This window comes from Pan troglodytes, chromosome 17, assembly GCF_028858775.2.
Source record: "Pan troglodytes isolate AG18354 chromosome 17, NHGRI_mPanTro3-v2.0_pri, whole genome shotgun sequence".
Classification (NCBI taxonomy): domain Eukaryota; kingdom Metazoa; phylum Chordata; class Mammalia; order Primates; family Hominidae; genus Pan; species Pan troglodytes.
Genome location: NC_072415.2, coordinates 19,063,038 through 19,088,125, shown reverse-complemented (window position 1 = coordinate 19,088,125; position 25,088 = coordinate 19,063,038). Strand labels below are relative to the sequence as shown.

Genomic DNA, 25,088 nt, shown 5'->3' with positions numbered 1-25,088 from the left:
CCTGTGGCATATTTTTCCTAGTCATCTGTTGCCCTTCTGTTCCATCCACGCTGGCTATAAGTGCATTGGCCTGGACAAGTCACATTTTCTTGGGCCGTTCCTGAAGGGTCTGAAGGCTGAGAACAAATCCAGGAATCTGTGGGTGTGGTTGAAGCTCAGTTCTGAATGCAGTGCCCTTGGGCCGCCCCCCACACCCCGTCGTGCTTATGATCTGAGCACAGCCCCTCCTGCAGCTCAGAACCTGTGCCCCCTTCTCTCTTCTGCACCAGGACTTAATGTGGTGCTCTCCACATGCAGGTGTTCTGTAGACGTTTCTAGAATTTCCTTTACTTACCATGTGTTGCTCCCCTGCCCCACCATTGAAATCCGGGCCTTGCCACATTTCCCAAAAGCCACAACGCCACATTCCTGGGTGCCTTCATTGCACCCAAAGCCGCCAAAGGAGCCTCCTGGACCGTCCCACGGCCCCAGCGCAGCCCTCCCCACGGCTGATCGCCACACTCTTGACTGCCCCACGGCTGTGCTTGTCCTCCCTGACACCACATCCCCGCACCCCCACTCGCTTCTCCTTTGTCTTTCCAGCCTCTTTCACCATGTCCTCCTGCCCCTCGCCCCTCACAGACTCTCCTCCTTTCTGCCCCACCCACCTTCCCCTGTGAGCTGTGAACTGGTCAGTCCTGGCCTTAGCACCAGCCTCTGCCCAGGAATACTGGATTATCCCTTGGACCAGGCGAGGAAACTGTTAACTGTCAGCAGTCGGACCTAAGAACCCACCCACCCCAGCCGGGATTCGAACCCCAGCACTCAGATACCAAAATCTATGCTCAAATTGCCATAAACATTATTTCATGCCTTCTCATTAGAAACGGTGTGTTTTACACTAAAATTTGCCAACAGAAAAATATATTTAATTCTATAGTCACTGTCAGCAAGAATATAGCAAGCCCACCTTTACAGATATTTGCTTTAAATTTAACCTTGTTGCCCCCAAAAAGGGATCTCCTTTCTCCATTTTGCTTCTCAACAGGTAAAACAGAAAGGATACGGAGTGACTAAAAAGACCAAGAATAAGAGTAATACCCTAAAATGTTACATAATTCAAGCTTGATGTTCCAAGGAGAATTTTTGTCAGATAACTTAGAGGCTTGTCTGGAAGCAAAGACTAAAGTCGTGATTCTTTGAATCTTTTTTCCCTGATGAAAATACCTAATTATTTTATTTCTGTTCCCACACAAATAAGTTTCTCTTGTGAGTCTCTTTGGCATGCTGCAAGTGCACAGCTTTCTTAGAGAATTAGGATTTTACAGAGAGAATCTTAGGTCTATGAGTGGGAGTATTGTGAAAAGTCAAAAGCTAAAAAATTAATTTTGTGGGAAAAAAAATACTTGAGGAAAATTCTATGTTCCATCACTGGAGACTCGATTTATTTAATTCTGTACTGTGGGACCTGGTTAGTAAAAGTTTATACTTTCCACAGTTGTTTTGTGAGGTTATAATTTGGAAATAAAAGATAGCATCCCTAGACAAATCTTCAACTATCTTTGAAAAAATGAGTAAAAGCAGTAGAAATCCTGCAACTGGCCCTGGGGGGCTATGAAGGTCCCTTGGCTTCATCTTCCTGTACTTGGGAACCTGCAGGGAATTCTGTTTCTGCCCCAGGCCTCAAGGATCTTGAGAGAATTAATATGTGAAATTAGCAGCTTGCAGGACACAGGAACAAATACAGAGATCAATTGTATTTCTGGGCACTAGAAATGAAAAAAATCTGAAAAATGAAATTTATAAAACATGAACATTAAAAATGACATTCAGGCTGGGCGCGGTGGCTCACGCCTGTAATCCCAGCACTTTGGGAGGCCAAGGTGGGCGGATCACCTGAGGTCAGGAGTTCAAGACCAGCCCGGCCAACATGGTGAAACCCTGTCTCTACTAAAAATACAAAAATTAGCTGGGCGTGGTGGCGCATGCCTGTAATCCCGGAGGCTGAAGCAAGAGAATCACTTGAACCTGGGAGGCGGAGGTGCAGTCAGCCGAGCTTGCACCACTGCACTCCAGCCTGGGTGACAGAGTGGGACTCCGTCTCAAAAAAAAAAAAAATTAAGAAATAAATAACATCCAAAAAAGTTTACTTGGAAAAAAATTTAACAGATGTAAAAAATCTATATGCTGAAAACTACAAATCATTATTGAGATAATTTAAATAAGATGTAAGTAGGCCAGGTGTGGTGGCTCATACCTGTAATCCCAGCACTTTGGGAGGCCAAGGCAGGCAGATCACGAGGTCAGGAGTTCAAGACCAGCCTGGCCAACATGCTGAAACCCCATCTCTATTAAAGATACAACAAATTAGTCGAGCATGGTGGCGCACACCTGTAATCCCAGCTACTCAGGAGGCTGAGGCAGGAGAATTGGTGGAACCCGGGAGGTGGAGGTTGCAGTGAGCCGAGATCACTCTATTGCGCTCCAGCTCGGGCGACAGGGTGAGACTCCATCTTAAAAAAAAAAAAAAAAAAAAAAAAAAAAAAAAAGACGTAAGTAGAGAAATAACATGTTCAATTATGTTCATGGATTACACAACTCATTAAGGTGGCATTTCTTCTCAAAGTGACCCATAGATTCAATGTAATCCCAATCAAAATACCAACAGGCTTTTTTATAAAAATTGACAAGCTAATGCTAAAATTTATGCAAAAATTCAAAAGACTTAGAGGCTTGTCTGGAAGCAAAGACTAAAGTCGTAATTCTTTGAATCTTTTTTCCCTGATGAAAATACCTAATTATTTTATTAGAATAGCCGAAACAATGTTAGAAAAGGAGAACAAAGTTGGAGAAGTTAGAACTGCCTAATTTGAAGACTTACTAGAAAGCCACAATAATCAAGGCAGTATAGTGCTAGCATGAGGAGAGAGCTAGAGATCAGTGGAACAGAATTGAGAATTCAGAAACAGATCCACCTTCATATGGTCCATTTTAAGAGAGATGTCAAGCGCAGTGGCATGTGCCTGTGGTCCCAGCTACTCAGGAGGCTGACATGGGAGGGTGGCTTGAGCCCAGGAGGTCGAGGCTGCAGCGAGCTGTGATTGCACCACTGCACTCCAGCCTGGGGAACAGAGCAAGACCCTGTGTCTAAAGCAAATTTAAAAATTAAAAAAAATTTTAAAAGAGAGCCGGAGGTACTAAGGATTCAAGGAGAAAGGGTAGTCTTTTCTCTAAATGTTCAGGAGAAGCTGGATATCCCTATGGAAAAAAAGTGAATATTGACCCTTTCCTTACACCATACCCAAAAACTAATTTGCATGGATCATAGACCTAAATGTAAGAGCTGAAAACAATAAACTTTAAGAAAAAAAATGGAAGAAATATTTTTTACTAAGTGGTAGGCAAATAGTTCTTTGATAGAACACAAAAAAAAGGATAAACTCTAAAAGAAAAAAATGGATTAATTGGACATCAGAATTTAAAACTTTGTTCATCAGGCACAGAAAAACACTGGGCCGGGCGCGGTGGCTCATGCCTGGAATCCCAACACTTTGGGAGGCTGAGGTGGGTGGATCACCTGAGAACAGGAGTTCGAGACCAGTCTGACCAACATGGTGAAACCCCGTCTCTATCAAAAATACAAAAAATTAGCCAGGCATTGTGGCAGGTGCCTGTAATCCCAGCTACTTGGGAGGCTGAGGCAGGGGAATTGCTTGAACCTGGGAGACAGAGGTTGCAGTGACCAGAGATCATTCCATTGCACTCCAGCCTGGGCGACAGAGCAAGACTCTGTCTCAGAAAAGAAAAGAAAAGAAAAAGAAAAAAATGAAAAACAAAACACCATATGGTCTCATCATATATGGAGTCTTAAAAAGTTGATCTTGGCCAGGTGCCACTAGTGGCTCACACCTGTAATCCCAGCACTTTGGAAGGCCAAAGCAGGTGGATCACTTGAGGTCAGGAGTTGGGGACCAGCCTGACCAACATGGCGAAACGCTGTCTGTACTAAAAATACAAAATTAACTGGGCATGGGGTGGCACATGCCTGTAATACCAGCTACTTGGGAGGCTAAGGCAGGAGAATCACTTGAATTCGGGAAACAGAGGTTGCAGTGAACCGAGATCACGCCACTGCACTCCATCCTGGGCAATAAGAGTGAAACTCCATCTCAAAAAAAAAAAAAAAAAAAAGTTGATTTCATAGAAGTAGAGAGTAGAAGTGGTTACCAGAGGTTGGAGAGGGGAAAGTAGAGGAGAGGGAATTGGAAGAAGCTGATCAATGGGTACAGAGTTACAGTTAGACATGAAGAATAAGTTTGGGCGTTCTATTACACAGTAGAGTGACTATAGCAAATAATAATGTAGTGTATATTTCAAGTTAGCCAGAAGAGCAGACTTGGAATATTATCACCCCAGAGAAATGATAAATATTTAAAGTGATAGAGATAGTAGTTACCCAGATTTGATCATTATACTATGTATATACTCATTGAAGCACCACATTATACCCCATAAATATGAAGTTATTATGTGTCAATTATGTATTAGTCCATTCTTTATGTATTTCTTTATAGTCACTGCTATAAACAAATAGCTGAGACTGTGTAATTTATGAAGAAAAGAGATTTAATTGACTCATAGTTCTGCAGGCTGTACAGGAAGCAAAGCGGCTTCTGCTTCTGGGGAGGCCTCAGGAAACTTAGAATCATGGCAGAAGGCGAAGGAGAAGCAGACATGTCTTACCTGGCCACAGCAGGAGAAAGAGAGAAGCGGGGAGGTGCTACACACTTTTAAACAAGCAGCTCTCACGAGCACTAAGTCACCGAGGGGGAAGTCCGCCTCCATGATCCAGTCACCTCCCACCAGGCCCCACCTCCAACATTGGGGATTACAATTCAACATGAGATTTAGGCTAAGATACAGTTCCAAACCATATCAGATTATATATTTTTAAATGTTTTAAATAAAAAAATAAACTTTGCTCATCAAAAAATACTTAAGAAAAATAAAATGCGAATTTGGGAGAAAATATTTGCAAAACCTATAGCTGATAAAGGATTTTAATCCAGACTATTTGTTGTAATCTCTTACTTTTATTTTTAAAAAACTCAATAATAAGAAAACAATTGTCGAGCCAACAGTTTCATAAAAGATAGCCAACGTAATTCATCATTAGGGAAATGCAAACTAAAACCACAACAAGATACCACTACATGCCCACTAGAATAATTAAAATTAAGAAAACGAAGCCAAGCACTGGTGAGGATGTGCAAATACTAGAACCCCTAAACATTGCCCTTGACAATGCAAAATGGTGCAACCACCATGGAAAACATTTTGACAATTTTTAAAACTTAAACGTTCACTTACCATAAAACCCTGCAATTCCCATCCTGCCCAAAAGAAATAAAAATAAATGTCCATACTAAGACTTTTACACAAATAGTCCTAGTAGCACTATTCACAATAGTCAAAAACTGGAAATAACCCAAGTGCCCATCAGCTGGTGAATGGATAAATGAAACATGATATATCCATAAAATGGAATAGAACTCAGCAATTTTTTTATTTTTTATTTATTTAATTTTTTTGAGACCGAGTCTTGCTCTGTCACCCAGGCTGGAGTGCAGTAGCACAATCTCAGCTCACTGCAGCCTCCGCCTCCTGGGTTCAAGCGATTCTCCTGCCTCAGCCTCCTAAGTAGCTGGGACTACAGGCGCCCGCCACCACACCCAGCTAATTTTTTTGTATTTTTATTAGAGACGGGGTTTCACCATTTTGGTCAGGATGGTCTCGATCTCCTTTCATGATCCACCTGCCTCGGGCTCCCAAAGTGCTGGGATTATAGGCATGAGCCACCGCACCCGGCCACTCTAATTTTTTTTAAAAAGGCCAGCCTGGCCAACACAGTGAAACCCTGTCTCTACTAAAAATACAAAAATTAGCTGGATCTGATGGTGGGCACCCGTAATCCCAGCTGCTGGGGAGGCTGAGGCAGGAGAATCTCTTGAACCTGGGAGGCGGAGGTTGCAGTGAGCCAAGATCGTGCCACTGCACTCCAGCCTGGGCGACAGAGTGAGACGCTGTCTCAAAAGAAAAAAAAAAAAAAGAACAAACTGTTAATGTACATAACAAAATGGATGAATTTCAAAAATGTGCTAAGTGAAAGAAGCCAGTCAGAAAAGACTATGGTTTTATTTACATGAAGTTTCTAGAAAAGGCAAAACTATAGAGACAGAAGGAACTGAGTGGTGGTTGGGGCCTGGGGTGGTGGCACGGCTTGGCTCCAAAGGAGGATGAGGCGCCTTTCGTGTGATAGAGGAATTCTAAAACCTGGGTGTTGGTGGTTGCATGACTTTATAAATGGATGAATTTATGGCATATATAGTATACTCAAAAAGTTGTTTAAACATGACACTAATAATAATTGAAGTAGGCTAAGTCCTGAGGGAAAAATAGATGTGTGGGGTATATTGCAAATTTGTACTTGTCCTCACTGGTCTCTTATACCCAAGGAACTGCTATTGAACAGAGAACAGGGAAGCTAGCCAGCCTCAGAGCATGCTTTTGAATCCAGGTTTGACCACTTCCTAGTCAAGTGAACTTAAGCAGTTTTATGAAGTATTCTCGATGGTTCTCATGTTGTCATTGAATTACCTGCACAGCAGGATTGTTTGAGACAGATAGACCTTGTACCTAGGATCTCAGAACATTGCCTGGGCACTCGGTAAATGCTAAGGTAAACGTTAACCTCATGCGGTTGCTTAGTTGTTGAACTTGTTGCCTGTGGCGATCACGCTTCTCGCTAGGAAAGATGCTTTCCCCTCAGGAACTGCAAAGGCTTTTAATTGGCTTGTTTTCGTGTAGTTTTCTTTTTTGTTTGGTTGTGTTTTTTGAGACAGATTTCTTGCTCTGTCGCCCAGGCTGGAGTTCTCTGCTCACTGCAACCTCCACCTCCCAGGTTCCAGTGATCTCCTGTCTCAGCCTCTCGAGTAGCTGGGATTGCAGGTGCGTGCCACAACACCGGGCTAATTTTTGTATTTTTAGTAGAGACGGGCTTCCACCATGTTGGCCAGGCTGGTCTCCAACTCCTGGGCTCTGGTGATCCGCCCGCCTCAGCCTCGCAAAGTGTCGGTATTACAGGCATGAGCCACCACGCACAACCCATTTGTGAAGTTTTTTTTTACGTGGTTTCTGAAAACTGTTCCTCAATAGAATTTTAGATATACTGGCCAGGCACTATGCCTCATGCCTGTAATCCCAGCACTTTGGGAGGCTGAGACGGGCGGATCACTTGAGGCCAGCCTGGCCAATGTGGCAAAACCCCATCTGTACTAAAAATTAAAAAAAAAAAAAAAAATTAGCCGGGTGTGGTGGCTCCCGCCTGTAGTCTCAGCTAGTCAGGAGGCCGAGGCACGAGAATGGCTTGAACCCAGGAGGCAGAGGAGAATTTTAGATAAACTGTGTAACATTAAATTTCAGGATGGACAGAAATTATACATAACAAAATCATAGTGTTATAACACTGTAAAATAACAAAATAACAGATCCAGACTTTTAACTTGATATTCACCAGATACCTGAAAAAAGAAACAACGGATACCTACTAGCTCATTCTGTTATCCAAGGGATAAAATTGAGTAGGTGTATTGTAAATGTATCAGACCTAAACTCGAGTTTTAAAAAATTCAATTTAAATGGATACTGTCCTGAAACTGCCTGTTTCTAAGGCTCATGTGATTACAGTGGTGGACATTATTCACTAGGTTCCCGTAAAAGGTTACATTAAACAACTTAAACGACTGTGAGTGCTTCCATTTGGTCCAGAAAGGATTTAGTGCTGCTCACAAAGTTACAATACAAGTTAATAAAGCAACTGAAAATGTGGGAGGATGAAGGCAGGAACGGAGAGAGTGAGTTTTGTGGAACCGCAGTGAAGTTACTGCTCAGTGTGTCTGACCGAGGCCTTCACACGTGCCGGGACGCACCCTGAAACTTGGTTTCTAAGCTTTCACGCAGTGAACTCAGTGACGTAAATGAAAGCAGTAGGAAAGTCACAGGATCCACAGATTAAAAATGAATAATAAAATGTAAAAAGCAGTTGCTTGAGAAATGCAAGAGTATTCCCGACACTAAAATTAGAAGTATTTTTCATAAGTCACCCTAGAAAGAATATTGTGCGAACGTTGGGAACATTTTCACACTCAACCCAGGGATATGGTCCACCAGCCCACAGGGCAGGGCTCAGTGTGGACCACCGGCCACCCCCAGCATGGCGAGTGGGAGCAGGGCGGCCTGACCCCACAGCCGCCAGACGGCACCACGCTCACGTCAAGTGATGGGAAATAGCTCTTTGATTTTTATTTCAAAATGAAAAATGTATCCCAAATGTCAGTGTAACCAAAAAGTCATTTGACTGTGTTATATTAGCACAGAAATTATGCAAGAAATGTTATTCTTACACTTCTTATTGTCATCTGTTTGTTTGCATTTTAAAGTAATTAAGAAGAATTTAAAAGCAAAAAATTTTTTTTACTCATCTGAGAATTTCATGTTATCTTTGAGTATACTTTCAATATAAAGGTAGTCGTAGATAGCAGTATCAGAAGGAAAATGTTGTCAATATGAAATAGAGTCATTACAACTTTAATTTTTTTAAATTTTAGTTTAAATGTTGATTTAAAAATCAAAATTGTACTTCAAAATTTTAAAGCCTTGCTTTTAAAAAATAGGTTTAAACTTGGTATCATTATTTTTATTTTCTATAACTGAAATCCCTTTGAATATAAATAACAAATATTCACATATATCAGTTGCTGAACATATGAAGATCACATGGCAATTCTCATATTCAGTAATACAGAAAAAATTAAGAAATTTAACTTAGTAATTTTCTTTTTATGCTTTCAGTTTTTATATACCCTCAGATGTCAAAAACAGGTTACATTTTACTGTGAATTACTCTTTTCAGACACATACACACAAAAAAAACCCCTGAAATTATTTTTATTTAGTATTATTCATCTTAGTTGCTAATGTAGACATACTGAAATTATTCTTCATATTAATTTCTCCATTGTTTTTTAAAATGTATGAGATCTATAGGGAAGGAAAAAAACTAGAGCCTGTGAATTAAAATGACAACAGACAAATTAACAAGAGAAAAGACATACAAATTTTATTAATGTTTTTAATTTTATATGCACAGGGGCGTCACAGAAAAGAAGTGGAGCATACAAAAAAAAGTTAGAGTTGGGAGCTTATATACCATTTTAACAAAGGGTGACAAATTGTGGAAGAAGTGACTACAAATGAAAGGGGATTTGGGCTCCTAGGGTTGATATAATTGTGAGAAAGGGCTATTTTAGTAAGGTTTGCTTATGCAGACTCATCTTGGTGACAGCTCTCTGTCTCTGCGATAAAGGTCACTCTTATCCCAGTACAGGGTGGGGGATATTTATGCTCTTTTTTAGGCAGAAAGGGGGAGAGCAGACAGCTCTTCTTATATCTGTTGTTTCTCAGTTGCCTTCAGCTCAAAATAATCAATATGCCAGTGTCACATAATTGGGGGTGGCGTATTTTGATCCCTATCAGAATCCTAGCCTAGCTCTGAACAAATGTTTAATTATACCTTAAGAAGCTTCACTGGCTGGCTAAATATTTAATGACTTCACAGAATCCTTTTCTATGTGTTTATGTATTTTTTAGTTGAGATAATGGTATTACGGCTATTTTTTAAAAGTCTTTATGTTTTATAAATAATGTTGAAATAACATGATATGCTGCCTTATAAATAAAATATTTGTTTCAAAATAATAAAAGCAGTGTAAAAGTGGATGAGATATGGATGAAAAGAAATTGGCCATGTGTTGATAAATGTGGAACCTGAGTAATGGGTACCTGGAGATTCATTCTCTCTATTTTTATAAGTTTGAAACTTTTCCATGTAAAACATTGAAGTAACAATCACAACAGCAGCCCTGGAATTCACCATGAAGTTTTTAGAACCCTTTAAAAAGTAAATATGTGGCATCATGGGGACTTAGCTGTATGCTAGTCCGACATGTTTACCCATGAGGAAGTCGAAGTGAAGAGAGATTGTTGTCGCTTTTGTGTTTCTTCAGTGTTATCTAAATCACCTACTTAAAAATCACAGTGCCTACAATCCCTGTTTTACTCTTGCTATCAACACATGCTCCAGAAATTCTGTATCTTCATTCTTGGTTCAAGCACTTCTCTGTAATTCTCTCAGGCTTCAGCTCAAACCTAGAGTTTTGTCGCCTATAAAAAGCAGTTCCAGTCCTCACCAGTGAATCTTACCCAACCACAGGACATTAAGCCTTATCCCATGAGCTGAATTTACACTTGGCATCTTTGCAATGTATTTGTGAATCGTGGAAGGACCACAGAAGTTACTGAGCTTTACAGACCTATGGGAATCCTCATGAGTGTCTTGTGTTGCTTTAACAAGGTACCCTTGTATGAGATCCCCTGTACTTTATCCAGCGAAGAGTGGTTTTTCTAAAATAGTGGTTTTAAAGAAACACAGTAGAAAACTAAAGAATAGAAGATGATTTAATATATATATAATAAAAGGTGGTAGTATGCATACTGGTTAAAAACACAGGCAGTGGAATAAGATATTCTGCTATTACCTGCTGTGTGCCCTTGGGTGGATTACTTAACTTCTCTGAGCACAGTGATAACAGCCACCTCTTCCAGTTTTGTGAGAGTTAAATGCGATCATGTGTTAAAGTACTGTGCACAGTACCCTCGACAAAATAAGAACTACGTAAGAACTATTTTAAATAGGGATTATCATGTGAGTAAGGCCCTTACTGTGACATGCAGGAAATTAACGCAAAATGAGAAAGGGTATTGCGAAGGAAATGAGAAAACAGCAGAAGCCGAAGCCTGAAGGAATGAGCTGAGGCCTGGGGGCGCTGAGGATCCCAGCCTCGCTGGGCAGGGCCTCCAAGCTGGGGAGCTGCGGGGGTGCGCTGTTTGCAGAGGCAGGTGGGGCGGTGATACTGATGTTTCTGCAGGAGGGAGCCGGGAGGTCCCTGAGCAGGGGCCCCAGTAAATGCTTCAGAGCTAGAATGTCCTCCCTTTCCAGCTCACCAAGGGCTGAAGCACAAGGGCCTCCCGCCTCCCTGCAGCGCACATCCGCCCTCTGGCGAGGCCAGGCCGGCATCCAGTGTGGCCCGGTGGCCAGAACGCGCCCAGGCCACGGCTGCCACTCCGTAGGCCTCCGTTTCACGGGTGCTAAGTAAGTCGAAAAGCAAGGGCGTCTGATAGGAGCCTCAGTTTCTCCTCCGCCTGCCAGGAGGTCTTGTGCGTGCAGAGCGGCGGATGCGTGTGGCACCGCAGGCGCGGGGCGAGGGCGGCTCCGGAGAGGCCCAGGGGCTTAGCGCGCCTGGCTTTCCACAGCCCGGCTTCGGGCCTACTCAAGATGGGGTTTCTCAGGCGGGGCGTGGTGGGCGCGCCTGTGGAATCACTTGAGCCTGGAGTTCGAGACCAGCCTGGGCAACATTATGAGACCTCCCTTCCCATCCCCCCCACCGCCAAATCTCAAAACAAACAAACGAACAAACAAATTAGCTGGATATTGTGGTACACACCTGTCGTCCCCGCTGCTCGGGAGCCTGAGGGCAGAGGATCGCTTGAGCCTAAGAGTTGGAGACCAGCTTGGGCAACATGGTAAAACGCCGTCTCTAGGAAAATACAAAAATTAGCCAGACGTGGTGGCACGCAGGTGTAGTCCCAGCTACTTGGGAGGCTGAGGCAGGAGGATTGCTTGAGCTCGGGAGGTTAAGGCTGCAGTGAACCCAGATTGCACCACTGCACGCCAGCCTGTGAGAAGGGGCAGAGTGAGACCACGTCTCAAAAAATTAAAGTTAAAAATTAAAAAGATCAATTTCTCAACCCTCTCACTGACCTCTAGCCACATGCCTGTTAGCTCTGGGGTCAGCACCGTGTGGGCTCACTTCCATGGCTGGTTGGGTAGTAGGGTGACCACACGACCGTACCCCACACGGTTTGGAGCCCTTTCTGCCCTGCAGGGCCTGGAGCAATATTGTTTTTCTTTTTTTTTTTTCTTTTTTTTTTTTTTTGACCAAATTTAGATTAATTACTCCAGTCTTGGTCGTTTTTAATTCCATTTGGAAATCTATTATAGTGAATAACTCTTATGTGAACTTTTATAAAATCTGGTGTCTGTGGTTCCTGTGTTTGGGTAAATCCAGTTAAATTTGTTTCAATGTAGCATGAGTCTATAGTTTTTATATATCATACGTCTGTCGTGTCCAGACATATCAGATGCCCAGAGCTGGCAACTGGAAGATCCATCACCATGAGGCAGCGATGTCACTCTCTTCATGGCCATCTTGATAACGGCATAATGCAGGATTGATCTTTACACATGTGTGTGTGTGACGTGTGTGTGTGTATGGACTTGGATGGCTCTTCGAAGGAAATCTTTTTAAGGAAACCTACAAACTCCTTTACTGGGTTAATGGGAGCATCAGAGGAAGATTCCAGAAGGAAACATAAACCTAGGGAGACAAGATGAAAACTGAGAGCTTTAGCCACCCCCTTCAGGGGGAGAATGTCTCTTTTTTTGTCAACTGGGAACCATTTGGGTTTGTTGATAATGGTGACAGACAGATACAGATATAGACTACGCCATAACTTACAAGATTGTCCCTGATACTGTGAAATCAGAATTGGATTTTCTAAACGCTAATAAAGCCTACACTCTGGGTGCCTCACTTCTACTCCCCTTCCAAGGATTTATACCTAATTTTGTATTCATCATTTTGCATCTGTTTTTTCAAAGAGAGCCTTCCAAATTGTGAGCATTAAACCCCTCACAGTGCTTGGATCCACCTTTGTATGGAATTGTGAGTCCTTAAGAAAAAGTGCCAGTCCTTCTTTTTTTCTCCAAGGAATCTGTGTTGATTCCTAGAAATGTGGCAGCTGATAAGCATGAAGGAGGAGTCGCTGGGACAGGCCATGGAGCCTGAGAACCCTGAAGATCAAAGGCAGGCAAATAACTGCCGTGGGAAGGGCGTGAATATCCCCCCAAAGTGTTTTGTGAACACTTACGTAACTTCTTTTGTGTTTAGCTACTAATGTAGTTATTTGCTTCCATAGCCCTTTTGGGTAATATTACCAATATGAATTCATAAGCCGTTCATTTACTTTTGAGATGAAAAATGTTCTTCTTTCAGAGCATCTTGCTTGCCATAATAATAGGTGAAGTTGAGCACAGTGACCTCATGGCTCTGGAATGAACGAAAAATCACAATTCACACTTAACTCCTAGTTTTTTTAAACGAAAAAAGAAATAAATTATCATCCCCAAAGTGTAATTTTTAAAGTTCCTTTTTTATGTACCTAATATGTCTGGGCCAAATTTAATCCATCTACTCAACCATGTCCATTCCTAATCATAACTCACATAGAAAACGTAAAAGGCAGAAGCTAAGACAAAACTTGTCCTTATAATATGCATGTTTTTTTCATTGCTGAGATGAGGGTTCAATGAGTTAAGTTACTGAATTCTAAATACTTTAGAATTATGCTGTTAATTGTATTTATAGCTAACATATGGTATTAACTTTGACGTAATTTGCATTTTGGGGGACTTTCCAGAATGATAAAACTATTTTGGGCCAGGCATGGTGGCTCACGCTTGTAATCCAAACATTTTGGGAGGCTGAGGTGGGAGGATCACTTGAGGTCAGGAGTTCGAGACCAGCCTGGTCAACATGGTGAAACCCCGCCTCTACTAAAGATACAAAAATTAGCCAGGCACAGTGGCATGTGCCTGTAAACCCAGCTTCTCAGGAGGCTGAGGCAGGAGAATCGCTTGAACCTGGGAGGCGGAGGTTGCGGTGAACCAAGATGGCACCACTGCACTCCAGCCTGGGTGACAGAGCGAGACTGTGTCTCAAAAAAAAAAAAAAACTTTTGCAATTTGACTTGAGTAATGATAACATGCATGCATACATTTTTTATCACACTAAACATAGAGTCGGTGCATTTTACTATGCAGACTTCCATAAAGAAAATCTGAATGCTACTTGCAAAAAACAGTTTTTGCAGTTTCTTTTTCCTTTTAACTTTTTTAAAGGTTATTACACTTTTTTTTTTTAATTTGTAACTCTTTCAAACTTTAGGAATTCTTTGACCATGTGAAAAAACTTTGGGACGATGAAGGCGTGAAGGCATGCTTTGAGAGATCCAACGAATACCAGCTGATTGACTGTGCACAATAGTAAGTTGTGCCCTGTACAAGTTGCAGGGCCCTTTGAAGAATATGATTGCATGCATGATTATGCTGCCTTCTCAGTACTGAAGTTTCTTGAGTGCAAGGAATGAATAATTAACCTTTTATGACAGAAATCAACTTTTAAAATGAGACATGTTTAGTAGATGGAAAATTGAAAATCCAGTAAGAATCAATGTTTCTGAGAACCAGAAAGTTTCGTTCATTTTGTCCTGATTGTTTTCAGTTCTCTTCATTTTTTGACTTTTACATAGAGCTATATGCATATTGGTAAGTTAAAGTGAACTTCCATGGTTATTGTTAGGTTTTGATTTTGGAGCAGGGGCCTCAAATTATATTTTAAAATAATACGAACCTTTTGATCAAGGCCAGGCTCTTAAAGTAATGTGATCATTCTGTACACATTAGAAGTATACCAGAAGGCTGGGCCCGATGGCTCACACCTGTAATTCCAGCACTTTGGGAGGCCAAGACAGGCGGATCACCTGAGGTCAGGAGTTCGAGACCAGCCTGGCCAACATGGTGAAACCCCATCTCTACTAAAAATACAAAAATTAGCTAGGCGTGGTGGTGGGCGCCTGTAATCCCAGCTACTCGGGAGGCTGAGGCAGGAGAATCACTTGAACCTGGCAGGCGGAGGTTGCAGTGAGCCGAGATTGTGCCCTTGCACTCTGGCCTGGGCGACAGATGAGACTCTGTCTCAAAAAAAAAAAAAAGGAAAAGGACACTGGTGCCAGGACTGGCTCATTGTTTTTCCCTGAAACACTTACTTTTCCATTTTGTTTTGCTATGTTAGATATATTCTATTGCTATTAGAAAATAATGGTCCTTAGAACAATGTTAAATTATTAAGAAGTTCTAGATATGTTTGCTGTTTTGATAATTAAAAATTGTAGTTGACTAGTTGTTTTATGTAAAGCTGTGGATAGCAAGAAATGAAAAATTTTACATTTTAAATCTCTAAACTCTAAAAATTCATATACATAGAAGAGATTCCATAGCATAAAATCTGGGAATTCATAGTATTTGGAACCAATCAGTGGAGCTGCATTGTGAATGTTGATTTCCAGGAGGGAGTGGTTGTGTTGGCCCAAGCTCCTGCTTACTAGGTTCTACTTCCAGTCACCATCCCCCATGGGATGGGCCTCAAGCACCCAGCGAAGCCCAGAGAGCCAGGCTCCAAGGGGCCCATGGCAAGGGCCAGAGGAGGAGGAGGAGCGGCAGGGGGGAAGGAAGAGGAGGAGGAGGAGGAGACACTAAGCATGGTTGGGGAAAGAAAGAGTGCTCATAAAGAAGTGAGGGAGGTCAGTGGGGCCAGACACCCCCAGGGCTGAAGACCACAGCAAGGAACTTGGGTTTTCTTTCAGCTACAGCAACCAGCCATCCCAGCCATAGGCTCCAAGCATGAGGTTGTCAGGGAAAGCAGAATGCAGAAGGCAGAGACCCTGTGGGGTGCCTTGGGTTGGGCTGGGGTAGCCATGCAGGTGAGTGCTGGAAACTGAAGGGCAGAACTAGCTAGTGGACTTAATGAGGAAAGGAATCCAGGAGGGTACAGGGTGAACCACGGTGCCATTTACTGCAAAGGGGACATCTAGGAGACTTAGGGAAGAGATCCAGCTCTGATTTGGAGAAGTTGAGTTTGAGATGCCAAATGGAGAGCCATGTGGAGGCATCGAGCAGTCAGTCTGTTGTCAGAGCCTGGAGCTCGGAAGAGAGGCAGATGGCCCCAGTGTACCGGTCATCAGCTACTGATGGTATGCAGAGCCTGGGAATCCAGAGCACACGAGGAGTGCCCGCAGAGAGGAGAGGGCTCTGGGCCTGAGAAAGTTCAGCTTCAGACAAGGAAGAGCCTCACAGCACATCTGGGAGAGAGGGAGTGCCCAGCAGAGGGCACAGGTCGTCCGGGCCAGATGCTGGAGAGACCCGGAAGGAGGAGGGCTGATGGTCCTAGTAAGATTGTACTTAACCTCCTTCTTACCTTGTCCAAGGACGGGATGTCCCACGCTCAGTCCGCAGGCATGTGGTGAGCGCTCTTGGCAAGGCAAAGTATAGTAAAGCATCGAGAATGGAGCACACACCTGCTGCAAACACCCTCAGAGGACCGTAGAAAGGGTTAGCCACCTCCATTATACACTAAAGAAAGTATTTACTCATGAAAATTTTTAATTAATGAAAAAAGTATTTAAAATGTCCTGGCCGGGCATGGTGGCTCATGCCTGTAATCCCAGCACTTTGGTAGGCCGAGGAGGGTGGATCACCTGAGGTCAGGAGTTCAAGACCAGCCTGGCCAACATGGTGAAAACTTCATCTTTACTAAAAATACAAAAATTAGCCGGGCGTGGTGCTGGACACCTGTAATCCCAGCTACTCGGGAGGTTGAGGCAGGAGAATCGCTCGAACCCGGGAGGCGGAGGTGGCAGTGAGCCGAGATTGTACACCTGCACTCCAGCCTGAGTGACAGAGCAAGGCTCGTCTCAAAAAAATGAAAATTAAAAAATTTAAAATGTCCTATTTCCTGCCATGCACGACAAGTCCTTCAAGATTTTCTTTAAATAGCTGGGTGCGGTGGCTTACGCCTGTAATCCCAGCACTTTGGGAGGCCGAGATGGGCAGATCACGAGGTCAGGAGATCGAGACCATCCTGGCTAACACAGTGAAACCCCGTCTCTACTAAAAATACAAAAAATTAGCCGGGCGTGGTGGCTGGCGCCTGTAGTCCCAGCTACTCAGGAGGCTGAGGCAGGGGAATGGCGTGATCCTGGGAGGCGGAGCTTGCAGTGAGCCGAGATCGCGCCTCTCCACTCCAGCCTGGGCGACAGAGCGAAACTCTGTCTCAAGGAAAAAAAAAAAAAAAAGATTTTCCTTAAATAATGTTTGTAAATTGGCCCTGCCCTTGAGTTTACATTTGTGAATACAGTTCTGTGGTTGCTCTCATGTTATTTGGTTGCTTTCAGTTTGGATGTGGGAGTTTGGAAAGGCTCTCAGGGGAACTCCAATGCAGTCTGAGCAGCCTTGGGAGGCTTGCAGGTGCTGAAAAGGCCTTTTATCTTTTCCTCTTACTCTCACTCACTCTTTCTGCAATATTTCAATCATTAAGCAGTCATTTAAGGCACAACAGAAGCTGGGCATGGTGGCACATGCCTGTGGTCCCAGCCTCCAGCTACTCAGGAGGCTGAGGTGGGAGGATCCCTTGAGCCCAGGAGTTGGAGGCTGCCGTGAGCTATCATTGTGCCACACACTCCAGCCTGGGCGACAGAGTGAGACCCTGTCTCAAAAATAAAAAGACACAACAGAATTATGTTAAACTCACGTGTTTTAGAGGTGGGAAGAATATACCAGGAAAATGCTAGCAACTGGAATTTCTAAAGCAGTTCTTAATAATATTAAAATTCATACACCTCTGCATTTGAAGCTGTTGTGGAATATGCGTTCTATCACCCTTTTTCAGTATTTCAGTATTTATTGGACAAAGACTGGCCTTGGAGACCACAGTTCTGCTCAATGCCACAGTAGAAATTTTTCTGTTGTAAAAAAAAAAATGGACAAGTTATTCCTGCATCACCGTAGTGATAGAATTAATAATTTGATTTAAAATAGAATATGCGAAAATAAATCATGGAAAAAGAAATGGTGTGAGCTTGGCAATAGGCAGATCGGAATTCAGATTCTGGCCCCACCCCCAACCACTGTGTGAGACTTTGGGCAAATTACTTTTATGGGAGAATTAACAGGATCTATTCTCATATGGTTGTGGGATTAAATAAGTAGATATCCAAAGTCCTCAAAATAGTGCCTGGCACTTAGTAAGCACTAGGTAAGTGTTATCTCTTGCTAGAATGTGACTGATACAGAAACTGACACCTAGAGAGGTGCCTACGATCACAGTTACCCAGGAACAGATGAGACCACAGCCAAAATCTGCTATTTCTTTTAGATTTATTCTTTCAAATTACAGAAAGCCACAGATAAAAACTGCCTTGTGAGCGAGGCCCCAGGGCCTCAGGCCAAGACTCCCTTCTAGGCTTGTCAGGAATAAAACACCTTTAGCCAAAGCCTCTGTTTCAGCTTTCTGAACCCTGGGCCTGACAGAATTACAGAAACTGGTTCCCCCTTGAGGCCTCACTATCCTAGGCTAATTGTAACTTCTCCCATTTAGCTCGTTTCACCCATTTTAATACATATAGGAATCGTGTGGAGCAATAACCTTTGCATCCTAATAACTATCTTGTTTTTCCTCTAGGGTCAGATTCTGGAATTGAGGGATGAGGGATTTCAAAAACAAGTAACATTTCAATAAATCTGTTAGACCAACATAGAGCTGCCAAATTGTTTTACTTTGCCAAATAAGATGTTAGAAAAAATAAAAGCTGCTCCCATCTCCCACCACCGTCACTTCATAAAAGAAAGGACATTTCAAAATCAGGCCAGTAACAGGACATGACTCAGAGTGCAGTCCTCAGACCACGAGACTCGTGTGTCTTGTTCAGCCTACTAGGTTTTGAATTCCCCAGGGAATGTGTCTCATTCATATTTAAATGCCCAGCTCCTAGGTGGGTGTTCTTGTATAAAGTCAGCACTCAGTCAACGGGCGCAGTAGCTCACGCCTGTAATCCCAGCACTTTGGGAGGCCGAGGCGGGTAGATCACTTGAGGTCAGGAGTTCGAGACCAACCTGACAAACATGGTGAAACCCCGTCTCTACCAAAAATACAAAAATTTGCTGGGCATGGTGGCACACACCTGTAATTCCAGCTACTCAGGAAGCTGAGGCAGGAGAATTGCTTGAACCTGGGAGGCAGAGGTTTCAGTGAGCTGAAATCCATGTACTCCAGCCTGGGCAAGAGAGCAAGACTCCATCTCAAAAAATAAATAAATAAATAAAGTCAGTGCTCAGTCGGTGCTATCTGAAATATGTGAACTGACCAAACAAGAGCCAGTATTTGATGTGGTATTAACGGAAACAGCCAACCCTCATCTCCTTGACGGGTCCATACTCACTCGCCTTTCCCCATGCTGATTCCCACTATTCCTGCGTGTTTTCCATTTTCTTTACATCTAAATTGCTCTTGGAAAAGCTCTGACTTAAATCTTGGTGTGACAGTAAGTCACTGTGTCACCTTGCTCAACAGAATTGCATCTTTTTTTTTTTTTTTGAGGCGGAGTTTCGCTCTTGTTGCCCAGGCTGGAGTGCAATGGCGCGATCTTGGCTCACCACAACCTCCACCTCCCGGGTTCAAGCGATTCTCCTGCCTCAGCCTCAGAATTGCATCTTGAACCCTAGTGCTTATGAAGAAGGTAATAATTCTAAGACCTCTTAAAGTCATTTATTCCGTGGCAGGAGTCATGGGAGTCTTTTGGGCTTCTCAGTGATGCTGAAATTGTTAGGGCCTTTCAGGAGGCCAAGCTGCCAATTAAGAGAATCCAGTAGTTCCTCAAAAGGTTCAACATCGAATTACCCAGCAATTCCACTCCTAGGTGTAAACCCAAGAGAATTAAAAACATACCTCCATACAAAAACTGGTAGATGGATGTTCATAGCAATATTTGTCATCATAACTAAAAGGTGAAAACAACCGAAATGTTCATCAAATGAAGAATGTATAGACAAAACGTGATACATCCACACAATGGAATATTACTCGGCAATGAAAAGGAATAAAGTGCTGACACATACTACAACATGGATGAACCTTGAAAACATCACACTAAGTGAAAGAAATAAGACACAAAAAAAACACATATTATATGATTACATGTATATGAAATGACCAGAATAGGTAAATCTACAGAGACAGAAGTCAAGTAGTGGTTTCTAGGGAATGGGGAGAGGGGGAACTTAAGAGTGACTGCTAATGGATGGAGGGTTTCTCTTTGGGATAATGAGCAAGTTCTGGAATTGGATAGTGGTGATGGTTGCACAATTTTGTGAATATACTGAAACCACGGAATTGCATACATCAAAATGGTGAGCTTTGTCTTATTTGAAATTATAAGTTATGTAAATTATATCTTGATTTAAAAAAAAAAATGACAGGAGAGGGAAGAATCCAGGGCAGGAAAGGCAATGGGAGCTCTGTGGTCAGGCCTGGCCATGGGCACAGTCTAGGGGAGGACTCATGTGAAGACAGAGATGCTGCCTTGTCCTTCAGGCCTCCTTGGTGAGTCAGCGGTCCTCTTCTGAAGTACAGGTTAAGGTCAGAATATGTGTTTATAAGGCCTGCTTGTTCATACTTGACCCACCGAAAGTACATGCCCCCACACGCTCTCTCCAAGCCTGCAAATATGTGTGCGGATAGGGACCTCCAAAACTGTAAAGCACCCATGAAAAAAGTCTAAGGCTGTGAAGATCTGTGTTGTGCTGCTTGGCATGTAAGGAATGGAAACTTACCAAGTGACTTCAAGAGAAGGGGGGTTTTCTCCTGAGGATCTGGAAGCTGGTATTGAGCCAAAGGCCCTGTGGGGAAAAGTATTCTGTTCTTGCCTTCAGGCGTTTCAACTTTGCCACCCCTGTTTACTCCACTCGTACCTTGTCCACTCCGTAATCTGCAGCCCAATTCCAGAGGGAGCAGGGGAGATGGGCTTTGCTAAGGCCAGGCCAATTCTTACCTAGCCTTGTCCTATCAAACAGGCCCACTGGCCAGTTGCTGGGGCTCACTCGACCCAGTCGGTGGCCATTTGTGTGTCCCTGAGCAGGTGCTGTGGTGAGGCAGGGCCAGCCAGGTGGCACTGAGCAGCTGCAGGACTGATGTGATTGCAGGACTGTGAGAATAATTATTATCACTGAGCCTTAAATACTGTGTTTTCTGTAAAAGTGAGTGTCCTTGAAGCATTGAGCAAGCTGTGCAAATTACCAGAGATTATATTTTATATTGAATTTCCCAGTTCCTACTGTGAAAATTTAAAAACAACCTCTACTGAATTATCCCCCAAAATGCATTTCCTCTAAGTCCTAATACTAAGTGATTATGTAACCATGGAAACGGTTATTTTGGGAGAAAGAAAATCAGAGAGAATTGGATCTTTAGCATAGCTTTATAAAATCGGACTTTGCTTAATGGAACTTTAAACTCCACAGCTCACAGAGTGTAGGTTCTTATGCTCAGTACGACACATGATAAGCTCCTTTAGGGTACATCCATTTCAATAATTGGTTTTTGAATTCTCTAAGGAGAGACACTATCCCAGAAAAAAAGAAAAGAGCAGCGAAAAAAGTCAAGTGATTTTTCTGCTGCAGTCCCAGATCTGTTTTCTGTCATCTTTCAGGAGTCTTCTTGACCCCATTGGCCCTCTTTGGCACTGATTTGATCCTATGGCTGTCAAGTCCTGGAATACTCAGCTTTCAGGACAATCTGGAAATTATTAGCACAAATGAAATTTCAACTTCAAAGTTAATTTTTTGAAGGTCATTTTAAAATGAAAGGAATTGACCTGGCGCAGTGGCTCACACCCGTAATCCCAGCACTTTGGGAGGCCGAGGTGGGCTAATCACCTGAGGTCAGGAGTTTGAGACCAGCCTGGCCAATGTGGTGAAACCCCATCTCTACTAAAATTGCAGAAATTAGCCGGGCATGGTGGTGCACGCGCCTTTAATCCCAGCTACTCGGGAGGCTGAGGCAGGAGAATTGCTTGAACCCAGGAGGCGGAGGTTTCAGTGAGCCGAGACCACGCCATTGCACTCCAGTCTGGGTGACAAGAGTGAAACTCCATCTCAAAATAAATAAATAAATAAATAAATAAAAATTTTAAAAAATAAGATGAAAGGAACTATAATTTTAAATTATGCATATTACTGTATATACTGTTGAACTTATTAAATATATAGCAGCCACCTAGATGCATGTACATATTCTTCTTACCTCTCATTTTGATCTCTATCTCTAGCCAAATTTATTTTCAGATTTTTTTTTTTTCGAGTCATTCTGTCACCCAGGCTGGAGTGCAGTGGCGCGATCTCCACTCACTGCAACCTCAGCCTCCCAGGTTCAAGAGATTCCCCCACCTCAGCCTCCCTAGTAGCTGGGATTACAGGGGCCCGCCACCACTCCCGGCTAATTTTTGTATTTTTATTAGAGATGAGGTTTCACAATATTGGCCAGGCTGGTCTCGAACTCCTGACCCAAGTGTTCTCCCAACCTTGGCTCCCAAAGTGCTGGGATTACAGGCATGAACCACTGTGCCCCGCCTCTCAGATTTGTTTTCTAGAGCTGCAAAATTGGAAATGTTCCTGTTTATGAGCACTATGATAACATTTACTTTAGCTATGAAAAATAAATGTAGCAGCAGGGACTAGGTAGGTAGACCAGATGTCTCTGTGTGTGGCCATCAGCCCCTGTTACATGTTTCTTTTACTCTCCTTTAGAAACCCTTGCCCTGAGACATCCAGAAGAAAATTTTTAGTGGGATTACCACAAATGTTTTTGTGTGTAAAACCTGTTTTTAAAATATCTCAGAAAATCTACTTACTTGGGTGGAGAACTGCAGTGGCTTCCCATTCCTTATCTAACGTAACCCTCAGACTTCCTATACAGAAAGGATGCCTAGAACAGGATGGCCCTCAGGGCCTGGCCTCTCTGCCCAGCACGTACATCACAGGAATCTTCAATCATGGTGTGAAAATCAGGACCTTCAAACTATAAAACAAAAATCACATTTTTGATGCCTTAGAGCTGGATTTTTCAGTATTTCTTAGAAATGGAACGCTTCGTCACACGGAACTGTATGGAATGCCAGTAGCAAAGAGGGAGAAGACGAGTCCCCTGGTGAGGAGCCGGAGCCCTTGTATTCACTTCTGGCTGCTGCTCTGTGGCCCCTCTGTTGCCTCCAAATGTGAGGCTCCCCAGGGTGCAGTTTAAAAACTAGTGCCCGTTTTCAAAATTCATACCAGCAGAACCAAATGCAATTTATAGCCAATGCCAAAGCAAAGTGGTATTTTATTAAAATAAATATATGAAACCAAAGTGAAAATTTAATGAAGTAAAATTTAGTTTACATATTCACATTTGTAACATTTACTTATTATAAACAAACCTAAAGATCTCTATGGCTATATTGATAAGAACAAAATTGGAATTCAGTGGTCTTAGATGACGATTGAGTTTTTCGCTGGACTCAACATCCAGCTTATTCCTGCTAGGGAGGGGCGTGTGGGAACATCCTGACATATGTAGATGAGTTGTTGCAAATGGTAGCAAAAATGGGGTCTTTCGTTAAGGTTGCCTTGTAATTACAAGAAACATTTTAAGTTAAATGATGTAGAAATGTGAAAAGGAGAATCATAAGAAATTTTCTTCTGGCTGGGTACAGTGGCTCACACCTGTAATTCCAGCACTTTGGGAGGCCAAGGTGGGAGGATTGCTTGAGCCCAGGAGTTCAAGACCAGCCTGGGTCTCTAGTGTCTACAAAAAAACAAAAATACCCCCAAAAATTAGCTAAGTGGGGTGGTGTGTACCTGTAGTCCCAGCTACTTGGGTGGCTGAGACAGGAGGGATTGCTTGAGCCTTGGAGTTTGAGGCTACAGTGAGCCAAGACTGTGCCACTGCATTCCAGCCAGGACAACAGAGTGAGACTCTGTCTCAAAAAACAAAGAAAGAAATTTTCTTCCAAGTTGAATTCTTAACAGTCTCTAACAGCTCTTCACATTCTTTAACACAAATGTGACATCTGATAAACGTTATATTTATAGCGTTGGGTTATGGGTTACGTTGTCCCCTGTGAGAACATGGCAGTTGCTCGAGGAGAGCTTGGGCCCTGCAGGTGAGCCCCAGCTCAAGTGGCCTTGGGCGAAGCAGGGTGTGCATCCTCTGTGCCTCTTAGGGACTCGCTTCTACCGTAAGACTACTCAACAGGTGCTGCATTGTCTACAAAAACGACCAGAACCTCCTTCCAAACAACACATTTGAAAGAAGTTGAAAATATGTGCATAATATTTTTATGGGAATTTGAGCTACACAGATAGATGCATTTTTCAAAACTCAGCAGATACACACTTAAGATTTCTGTTTCATTGGACATGCATTTTACATTGAAAGAAAAAACCATGAAGAAATATTGATTCTTAGATAACATTCTGTGAGCTGCAGTATTTCAGAGGGAGTGTACTGCTGTCTTCCCTTTTTTTGAAATACATCAAAAATAAGATGGGTTGAGGAATGGATACATGGATAGATCTGTGATTTTTTTTAAGTACAATAAAATGAAGCTGGGCACAGTGGTGTTTGCCTGTAATTTCAGCTACTCAGGAGACTGAGGCAGGAGGTTCACTCGAGCCTAGGAGTTCAAGGCCAGCCTAGGCAATGTAGCAAGAACCTGTCTCTAAAAAGAAAAAAAAAAGCCTAAAAGTACAGTAAAACGAAAATGTCAGAATCTAAATAGTAGGTATTCAAGTGTTCACTACAAAATTGTTTCTAATTTATTTTATGTTTGAAATTTTTATAATAAAATGTAGGGGGAATAAAGAAAAATACGTATATGTAAAGCTGTGATCAGAAGCTTACAGAAAAATAAATTACATAGTAGCACAGGTTAATAAATTGACAGTACCCTACAAATTACAGTGTGAAATGTCAGACGTGTGTGTCAGGTTTTATCACAATACTTTTGTTTGCTGAATTCTTTGAAACACTTCCAAGGAATCCAGGGAACTCAGGGAAAACAACTAAGTACTGTACTACTATTAATAAAGGTACAGTTTCAGAATCATTTAAGAGGTGTGTCCCACCAGGCGAGGTGGCTCACATCTGTAATCCCAGCACTCTGGGAGGCCAAGGCAGGAGTACTGCTTGAGCCCAAGAGTTTGAGACCAGCCTGGGTAACATGTT

General features: G+C 42.7%; 1 protein-coding gene across 2 annotated transcripts in view; it reads left to right on the top strand.

Moving 5' to 3' along the window:
• Positions 1 to 25,088, top strand: part of GNAL (G protein subunit alpha L) — a 196,562-nt gene that overhangs the window by 121,281 nt on the left and 50,193 nt on the right. For both annotated transcript variants that reach the window (XM_009433627.5, XM_009433628.5), the window contains exon 5: positions 14,163 to 14,260. In XM_009433627.5, coding sequence (XP_009431902.1) covers positions 14,163 to 14,260 — 98 coding nt within the window. The remainder of the gene's footprint in view (positions 1 to 14,162; positions 14,261 to 25,088) is intronic.